Here is a 10,436-nt window from a genome sequence, read left to right as displayed (position 1 = left end):
ATTAAGTTATCTGTTATCCCTTGCCACCATGTGATTAGGCAGAAGCATGAACCATTACTTCGTACTTTTAGCACTGTCTGCCCCACCTGCTACAACTTCAGTGATTACGGTAATGATCAAAAGAGAAGATTCTACTATTTCTACTGTCAGCATTCAGGAACTCAGCTAGATGGGTTATAAGGTTTAACAAAGCAAAATACAAAAACACACTGTGCATAAACATGCACAGAAAAAAAGACTTGCTCTGTACAGGATAGAATGGTTGGAGTGAAGCAGAGTGCTGTCTTTCTCTCTCCCACTCTAATCTACCCTGCTCTGTACAGAATAGAATGAAATTGAGGCCAAATAAAATAAAGTAATGAAAAAAAGGCAAGGTGTTGTCCTCCTCTTGCCCACTCCATTGTAGCCAATTACCGGCGCTAAAAAGAAGCGGGAAGAAGTAACCCCGAGACATGGTCCGCAGCTCTAGCCGGTACACACCCCCCCTCCCCAAAGCGTGGTCCTGACCTTGCTGGGGCAAGCACCAGTCAGAGTCGACGACCACCAAAATTTTCTCGCGAACCCCAGGTTGGGGATCGCTGTTCTAGTGGGAGAACCTCTTCAAACCTACTCTATTCTATCCTGCTCTATACTCTAACCCACTCCATCCTAGCATTCTCGCTATTGAGCTGGCTGGATTATCCACCTCCTTTAAACAACTCCATTCCAGCACTCGTTACTAAGCTGGCTAGATTCCTGTTTTAGGCGGGTGCTGTACTGAACCTCCTGATTTCTCCATCGAATCTTTGTGTGTCTTTTCATATTTATTTCTTTCTGTTAAAACCAATACTGCAGAAAAAACACTAATGGGTCAATTTATGAGTGTTTTAACCTTATATGCATGCTGGATTCACACTGTGGGTTATAGTACTTATAGGAATGGACAAGTATGGATATGACTGGGCCTAAGAGATTCACACTGACCTGCAGCACATTGGTGGCCACATAGGAAATGACTATGGCCACATAGGAAATTACCTTTATTGTGTTCTGCTGCAATGAAAATGCCACTGAATCCAGGTAAAAATGTCTGAGAATCTACTTATCACAAAAATTAATTAAATAAGTTCCATCTTGGTGGAAAGGTAAAGCTGAATGTCAAGGCAAATACATGATCAGCCCTTGTAGTGGGGCTCCCCCTAACTGCCAGGGTTAAATGTGAAGTGTTTGCCCCGGACACCAGTGCCCCCTTGCTCGCAGAGCAGCTTTTGCTGCCCTGCTCCTACTGATGAAAGGATCTACAAGACAATCAGGACAGGGAAATCCCTTTTCTCCAAATAAATATACTTGTAAAATATTTTATGGTATAACCTGATCAGCAACAATAAAAGTCATTTTAGATCTGCAGGGTTGTGCCACATGTTTAAGCAAGGAATTGTTGATAACTTTTTATCACACACAGCTATGATCTTGGTTCCCAAAAGCAACAAATCACTTTTCACCACAAGGTTGCCAGCAGCAAATTAACTATTCGGCCACAGCTTCACACAAATTCGGTTACCTGCAGTGCAGTTTGTAATTTCCAAGCACACATTATACCTTTGCCTTGGGCCCAGAAGAGGGCAACTGCAAGGTTTCACGCTATAGGTGTGAAAGGGCCCTAACACTGAGTTCAGTCTAGCTGTATTTTATTAAGGAGTTTGCTGCCTTTTGATGTTTACTGTACTTCACTTGGCACCTGAAAACAGTAACAGCCTTAACTCTTAGCTTTTACAGGCATTTGCAAGTGGCTGCGTTTTTTCACCTTTTTTTAATTAAAAATGTAAAAATCGCTTACAGAGTCATTTTAATTATATGGCAGAAGCAGGGGCAGCAAACTGTCTTTAGACACTACATATACTGTTCAAAAACTCAATATTGCTGCTGTCTCCCAACAAATGTCAATTAATGGATAAAGCACAAACCCATTAAGTCCAATTTTATTCATTTTTTGCAAGCAGTTACCATTAGACCGAATGCAGCCTTAATCTTGTTTTTTCAAATCATAAATACATGTATATAATTTTCATTTTACAAAATTGGATTCCTGTTAGTGTATGGAAATGTCATGTAATGTTATTGCTCACTATATACAGTGGTACCTTGGTATTGGAATTATACCAAACAGGACTGATAACAAACAAATTTTTCCCATAAGAAATAAAAGGAAAATTATTAATCCGTTCCCATGAAAAAAAAATCCTAATAATATTGGCATATTATACATTGATGGGGTTCTATAAAATAATTTAAACACTGCCTAATACTGAAATAGATAAATACAAAAGCAATTAGATGAAATAAATGAAAATTTAACCTCACTTTACCTTGCTGAGAAGAGTCGAGTGCCTACTAGGATGGTGCTGAGAAGGGAGGAGGAGGAGATATTATGTAATTCACAGAGAGTTATAGCGCGGTTGTTCACTGGATGGTGGCAACTGGCTTACCGGACAGAGGTAAATAAGGGTAGCATGCGGTGTTATGACTCATTTGTACCCATACAAGTTCTAGCACAAAGGTTGTATACCAAGCAAAATTTTTCATGTCCAATCAGGACTTTTACCAAGTTGGACTTATTCCAAAGCGGACTTATACCGAGGTACCACTGTATTTGGTTTTGCTAAGCCAACGTGTTTTGTAAATCTGTTGCAAATCTGTAACAGAATCATGAAGTCAGTCATACTCATAAACAAATTTTGGACTTAAATACATTGTGATGCCATTTATATATAGTACATAGGTAAGAAGCTACTTGGAAAGTATCAAATAAATCTTACTGTGGAACAACCCCCGAGGAGTAATCTGATGTATTGAACAATGAATAAGGACACTTTATTCTAATTATTCTTCAGACTTGATGAGAGCCAGATCATTTCATTATGGTATGCAATTACATTAACCAAATTGTTGTGTGGACCAAAAAGTAGGGCATATATGTATATAAATAAATTTTACTGCTGCAAATCCCATTGACACTCAGGGATTTAATAGCATACAGGGCTAAAAGAAGAAAAAAAACAAAAAGGATCAGCTAGGATAGAGGGGCAAAGGACACACAAGATGAAGATGGGGGTGAGCTATGATAAAGAGGTAGATAAGTTAGTCTAGCATGGAGGTGGGGCTTCAACCAGGATGGAATCGCCAGAATAGAGAGAGGAGCAGTCATGGCACAGGGGGACATGGAGAAAAGACAGTGACAGTTATATTAAAGAGGAAGTTCTCTATGATAGAGAGGGATCAGCCAAGATGGAGAGAAGGGGTCAGCTAGGATAGTTGAGGTCAGCCAGGATAAAAAGCTGGGTTAGCAGGGATGAAGGGGGCAGTCCAAGCAGAATGGTCCAACCAGGGTAGAGGAAATCAGCTTGGACAGTGTGCTAAAAGTCAAGCTTAGAAGGAGTCAACTAGGATGGGGTGGGGAATAGGTCTGTACAGAATGGGGGTCTGCCAGGATAGAAAGCAGTCCAACCAGAGATTTGGGGGCAGCCAGGATAAAGAGGGAGGACCAGGTTTGCCAATATGGAGAAGGGGTTCACCTAGATTGGAGAGGGTAATAGTGGGGGAAGGTCAGCCAAGATTGCATTTTAATAGATTTCATGCCATTGTGAACCACCCAATTTACCTCGTTCTAGAAAACTTGTAACACTGATACCGGCTAGATCATTTATCCCTGCACATGCAAAGGAAGCCGGGAATGCCATGTTTCGCAGGCAACCAAAGCTGATGCTGCACATTGCTCCTTTTTGCCAAAATATGGAGAGATCAGGCAGCTAGATCACTAGATTTACCAATAAACTATAAAATTGTAATAGTGAAAATTTCCAGTATAGAAATTACTTATCACTACCAGTATATGCCGTCCTTTAGGAGCTCACAGTCTATCCCACTTTGTCTGAATTTAGGTAAAATAATAAAGCTTTAGGTAAAATAAGAGAATATACATTGTAGGAATTTAAGAAGGCAAAATAGTTAGGTCTGGAATAACAGCAAGGAAAAATTCACAACCTGCATTACCACTAGCCACCACCAGAGGGACCTTAGCTGCGAAACTGGTAACCACTCTGCAATTCTACCAGCCACCACTAGAAGGAGTTCACATAGGTGTTAGCACTTGATTGTGTATTTGAGGCTTCCCTGTTGCAGGTTTAGTTACAGATCCACATTGTTCCTAAAACTTATGACATCATCAATGATCATATATTTCAATTGTGATACTTTGTGCCCACTTTACACAAAATGGCCAGCAACTAGTATGTATTATGTATGTTTATGTGATTCCTGAATGGAACATTTGTGGCTTGTTATCCTTGCCTTTACTTTGCAAGCAGTTTCTCCCACATGCTTATTACCCACATTACAAATAGATGACATACTCACTCTGACATATATAAAACCCCTTTGCTTGGATTATCTTTCTTATCAAAGATAAAGCAAAATCCGCAAAATCTGCAGCAGTAAAAACAGGATAAACAAGCATAAAATTCAATTTCCTTAGGTCACAGAAAAATAGAAGTTTTTAATAATCCTTTCATATTTAAAAAACAACCTTTTACTATGTTAGGCTCCTACATTGCAGTAAATTAGGGTAAGAACTATAGAAGGCTTCTCCATTATAGTAATTTGGGAGGATAATGACTATAGCAGCCTCCTCCATTCATTAAGGAGGATAATGACTATAGGAACCTCCTTCATCACATTAATTTAGCAGGATAAGGACTTTAACTCTTTCTTCAGTACTTTTACCGATCTTACCTTAACAGGTCCTATACCCACAAAATAAATATCCCTCATTGCTTTATATAGCTGGATGATTATTTCTGGGGCATTTAAACACATCTGGAATGGCTTAAAAAGTGTAGCTTAACATGACAGCACGTTGTAAAATTAAAGTACATTTTAAAGAAAAGGTTAGCTTTAGTGAAAAAACTTTTAACTGCAGAACTGATTCACCAAGATTTGACAGTGCATCCCTATCTGTTACACACAAAATAGTCTTCACCAACTTTACCAAAATCTCCTTGAAGTTCCCATCCCATGAGTTCGCAAAATTTCAATGATATTTCGCGAAACCATCAGAAATCACAATAGGAGGATTATCACGGCTGCATTCATAAATACAGCCGTGTGAATCCCCCTGTCAGTGAGCAATTCCCGGGCACTACGGGTCAGAATGAGGGCAAGCCTCTCACTGGGAGGATCTCTCACTGGGAGGAGGATTCTCACAGCTCCATTTATAAATGCATCCTCCCAGAGTCCTGAGTCATGCGGCTTGCTTTTATGAATGAACGCGACCGTGGGAAAAATCTGAGAATTTTTCTCATGCTGCATTCATTCATAACCAGCGAGAGTAACCAGCGAGACTCACACTGTGTTCCTAGATAGAGAAACTCTATCCAGGAACACATACTACAGGGCTGGACAGCAATCAGAGGAGAGGAGCTGACAGCTCCGCTCCCCCGATTGGTCTTGCAGGTCACAAAAATTCTCGCCGGCCGTTCTCACCTACATGTTTGGTAAGCAAGAACGACCCAATTTGCAGCGAGATCGAAAATTTTGAATTTAAAGAATTAGTATATATGTTAAGGGAAAATGTTTTAATAAACAATTTAAAAAATAGTCCATACTTGAAGTTAAGGACAATTTAAATACATTTTTATTGACCATTACCCTGTCCAGGTTGGCAGCCTAAGTCTAGTCAAGGTATTACTGCAGGTATGGAAGGAGACGGTCCTTTGTTTCCATCAACTTGACCTGTCTATTTTCACACCTCAAGTAATAAAGACAATGAAGATTGTCCCAAAATGTTTATTCACATTGTCTAGAGGAAGCAATATTGTTGTCTGAGACTCCATTACTATCTATTTAGTTAATTAACTGGCAGTCATTAAAACTAGTTACCATGTTTTCAGTTTTCCATTATGTGTTTGTATGTAACAGAATACAGAATATAATACCCAAAGCCTGAAGAGTATTGTGCTAAATATTCTTTATTTATACAATATACAGTATATACATAAATGGTTACAATATTAGGGACAATTAAAGCAGCAGTTAATTGTAATAAGTTTGGAGTAAAGGATACTCTTTGTGTATGGGCGAAATTTAAAAATTTACTATCCCAAATATTTTTGTTAATAACTATATTATTTATTTTATTCATTTAAGTGCATCACAGTGCAACAATATCATAGGAAGACGTTTTTAAGTACAAGGTAATATAAGTTAATGTATTATAAGCATGCAAAATTAGTTAATAAAATGTTTCTAAGACTAAACTCGAGAAATAGTACAGACAGATCATCCTGGGGCATTGGGAACTATCATGCCTGGCATATTGATAAAAGCTTATCCTCTAGATCCTATAGAAGGTAAAAACAATTTGCTTGCCTAATTCAGTGCTAAAATGTATATCCAATAAAATTAAAAGAGCAGAACATCATTAACATCAAATGGATTGTTAGCCTCTTCAGCCCAGGATGGCTGGAACTCTTCAAGGACGTCTTGTAATGAAAGTTCCTTAAGTGCACACTGATCAGGTTCTGTGGCCAGGAAACTAGAAGATGAGTGCCCTGAGCAATCACTCTCCAGGGGGCTTGCAGCATGGGGAAGGGTATAGCTGTAAAATGGTTGTGGATTCATAAACGAATGGACGTGTTGTTGAGTGATGCCAATGGAGTTTAGAAAATGTGGTGTTGCTGCAACATTTGGCTGGCATTGATTTGACCACATATAACCTGCCAAACTGTTCATAGGTAAATTGCTCAGTGTCTGCATAGGAAGGCCAGGGGTCTTGCAGATATCTTCATGTTTCTGAATATATTCCATCCCAGACTGTTTTATTTCTGGCTGGCGGATCTGTTGTACTTGAGGTATCTGATTAAACTGTAGGCCTTCCAAATCTTGTGACTGATTCTCATCTTCTTCTTGAATAGTTTTCTTATTCTTTCTAGCTCTCCTATTCTGGAACCAGACCTGCAAATAAAATGAGAAAAGGTTATCAATTTTTTCCAGATAGAATTTTATTCATGACAAGGTGCATCCTAAGCGAACAGAGGATAACAAGAAGCTGTTAGAGGAAAGCCTGCAGTCTAAGCTAGAATGGTGGAGGAATGGAACACCTGCCAGGTTTTTACTGTTTTATGTGCCTCTGTTAGGCAGATTAACTGGTCACCATTGCATTAGCACCAGATGTGAAGTGGACCTTCCAATAAGGTAGAAGGTCTTCTTATGTACTTGGGGACCCTTTCCCAAATTGCATACCCTTAGGTAAATTGTGTATTCATACTTAGCCTACCCCCATATTCTGCATTGCTGAGTGTGATGTCAGTGGCCTCCCAAGAAGATTCCAGTGGAACACAGTGCAGGTAAAACCTCAAGAAGAAGCCCCCCTAGTCTATTGCAAGAAAATCTGTAGATATTTTGGCAGCTCCACATTCCATAGGAATCTTCCCAGATGGACAATGTTTATGGGAAATCTAAAGCACTGTCATCACTTTCATCACAGCCTCATTCTTTGCATAGTCATTACAGACTTCTAATGAATCAACAATTACATTGTAAACTGCAGAACAATTCAGTAGACACAGATATGAACCTTTGTATGTTTCTGTTCATTAAAGAGCTTCCTGCACTAACAAAGAAAAATATAGAGGTTGTCATTGCTGACCTAGTTCTAAAAATGTTATCTGCCTCTCTGACATATATTACTCCGACTTGCTGACCTTGATTAAGGACTCAAGTAGCGGTGTCAGAATTAATTTAGAATCATTAACTTCATACATATTCTGGGTAAATTATTTAAAGTGTTGAAACCACTAAAGTAGCAAGACAATCAGAAAACTAACATATTTAGGAAAGCAATGCAATCTTCCATATTTAACTCAGTTAAGGTTTCCATTAGGCGTTCAAGACAAGACTGCTTTCCCATATTCACTGGGCCCTTGGATAAACATTGGCTAAATGGTAGATCTGATCAACTCAGATGAACCGACAGAGGCAACATTGTCATTATAACATAAATCCTGATCACCAAACAAACCATAAACATGCCTAGCATTGTTGGGCTTGAACTAGAAATACTATTAATCTTAGAGATATGAGTTCCATACCTGAATTCTGGATTCATGTATGCCTGTGAGTTGGGACAGCTTTTCTCTCAGCGCGATTCCTGGATAGGGGTTGGTTTCAAATGTGTTAAGTAGCAGTTCTAGGTGTCGTCTGCTGTAGACAGTACGTCGTCTCCTAACTTTTCCAGCGGGGGGACTGATGCTATTTACCAGAATTGAATCCTTATCTAAAATAAAACAAACATCCCATTAGCCATTTTATTTCTGTGCAATATTTATGGATTAAGGGGTTAGAGTCCTTAAATGAAAGGTTTTAGAAAGAGCATTTGGTAAGAACAAATCCCAACGCTTGTCTTCTATATGTAATTGTCAATCAATATGAAACACACACGTTGGATGTCACAGCTCACATTCCAAAAAAATTGCTATTTATAAACATGCATACCTATATTGTTTAACCATGTACATATATATGCTCAGCAAAAACACCTAGCACCAACCTAAAACAACTTTAATCAGAGAACTTTACTATTCCCAATAGAAGATCTGCTTGTTGGTATTTAGAATACCAAGAGAAATAATGATCATGTCCCAACTGTAGATGAATTTGGACTGAACAAGCGTCTTTGCATTCATATGATTGGGCCTTCTAAAGTTCAGATGATCTGATAGGGCACAGGGGCTTCACATTTTTTTAAAGCTTTGATGTGTGCATAGCTATGGCAGCTCCATAAATAATAAATTAAATGTATCTCACGTTGCTTCAGTATTTAGAAGTAACCAGTTGGAATTAAATTCTAAAACCAGGCCTAAAGATTCCACTTACCCTTCATGGTCTTCTCCTTCCCTGTCTCAGCAGATGATACTCCGTTGAAAATCTCCATTGATTCTGACATGAAGGCTAAAAGCCACTTCTTTTATACCCTGGAGATCTCCACCATAAATATGTAAATGCGGACACCTTTATTGCTGACCTATTCAGAGCAAGGTGTGGAGGGCTTTGTAGGTGACAGCAACCTCTTTTCCTCCAATGGTGCTATGTGCTGTGCAAGACAATACACATGCTAAGTAGGCTCCATAAAAAAACCCTCATTAGCACAATTGGCCACCTTAATACACATCCAAAATGTCTTGGAGTCAAAATATATAAAAGAGAAAGTAGTTATAGGAAATGCACCAAAATAACATAAATACACTAGTACAGTTTACTAACTAAAACAAAAAATACTTACAACATTTAGTAAATTATAGTTTTAAACTGTGGGTTATATATTGTAAAAAAAAGTTATTAAATTATATAACTTTATAAAAGAAAAAAAAAAGAAAAAAAGAGAAGTTGCCATAACATGATTTTATCTGTCACATTTCCAGTTTAAATTGTAAATAAAAAAGTAATTGCTGATTATTAGATTGTTATTCTCCATGTCCTCCTTTTTATATATTTAAATGCATTTTTTGTACCTGTTTATATTTTGTATATTTCTATTACATCTAAATTAAAGATGATAATAGAGAGGAGTTCTTAGTGGATGGCATAAAACACAAGTCATCAACATGGAAATGTGTAATTCTCTTTGTGATTTTCTCCATTGTAATATTAATTATTATTGTCATCGATTGAAATTATTTCTCCAAAACATCTACAAGTATTCAATCCACTGGCTTTATGGTCATTTTTACTATTATATCTAATTGACATAATAATCGTGGCACAATGGGTCTGATTTATTAAAGCTCTCCAAGATTTGAGAAGATAGACTATCATGGGATGATCCAGCTCAAGTTCCTGATTGAGCAAACCTTGAATGGATCTGTTCTAGTATTAAAAATATTTGCTAACTGATAGAAAATGATTTTTAGGAAATCCATTCCAGGTTTGCTGGATCATCCAAGTTCTCCTATGATAGTCTATCTTGTCCAATCTTGGAGAGCTTTAATAAATCAGACCCAAAAAGTTGTTTAATTTTAATACGATGGTTTACAACCAATTGACAAAAAAAGTTCTTTGCCAGATCCATTTTTATATGATACCAGTGTGATAGATAGCAATAAATATAAATGAATTTTTGTTTTATTTATTCAATGTCTAGCCAATGAAAAATACTGCAATTGTATGCAAAACTCCGGAACTAAGCTTTTAAATAAAAAAATTGTGACCAAGGTTTGTTATTGCAGAAGAGACATGGTCATAAGTACTTGCCTGTACCTAGACTTTTCTAAAACACATGCGAAGCTTAGAATATGATGCAGTGTATCCTGGCATGCACCCGGCTACCAGGAATTCATTAACTTTCACACGTCTGTGCAGGAATGTTATTGCTGCTTTGTGGTGTAAGGCCAAGTGAGTTTGAATAA

At 37.8% G+C, this 10,436-nt stretch overlaps 1 protein-coding gene across 1 annotated transcript; it reads right to left on the bottom strand.

Moving 5' to 3' along the window:
* Positions 1-6,003: 6,003 nt before the first annotated feature.
* On the bottom strand, positions 6,004-8,977 carry LOC140338855 (uncharacterized). Its single transcript, XM_072423176.1, has 3 exons — positions 8,908-8,977; positions 8,124-8,308; positions 6,004-6,987 (listed from the first exon to the last, which is right to left on the bottom strand). Exons 1-3 carry the CDS (start codon positions 8,975-8,977, stop codon positions 6,436-6,438), a joined length of 807 nt encoding a protein of 268 aa, XP_072279277.1. The 3' UTR covers positions 6,004-6,435.
* Between the last annotated feature and the right edge of the window lie 1,459 nt (positions 8,978-10,436).

This window comes from Pyxicephalus adspersus, chromosome 10 (genome assembly GCF_032062135.1).
Source record: "Pyxicephalus adspersus chromosome 10, UCB_Pads_2.0, whole genome shotgun sequence".
Taxonomy (NCBI): Eukaryota; Metazoa; Chordata; class Amphibia; order Anura; family Pyxicephalidae; genus Pyxicephalus; species Pyxicephalus adspersus.
Note: the sequence above shows the minus strand (reverse complement) of the source record. Positions and strands in the feature narration are given on the sequence as shown.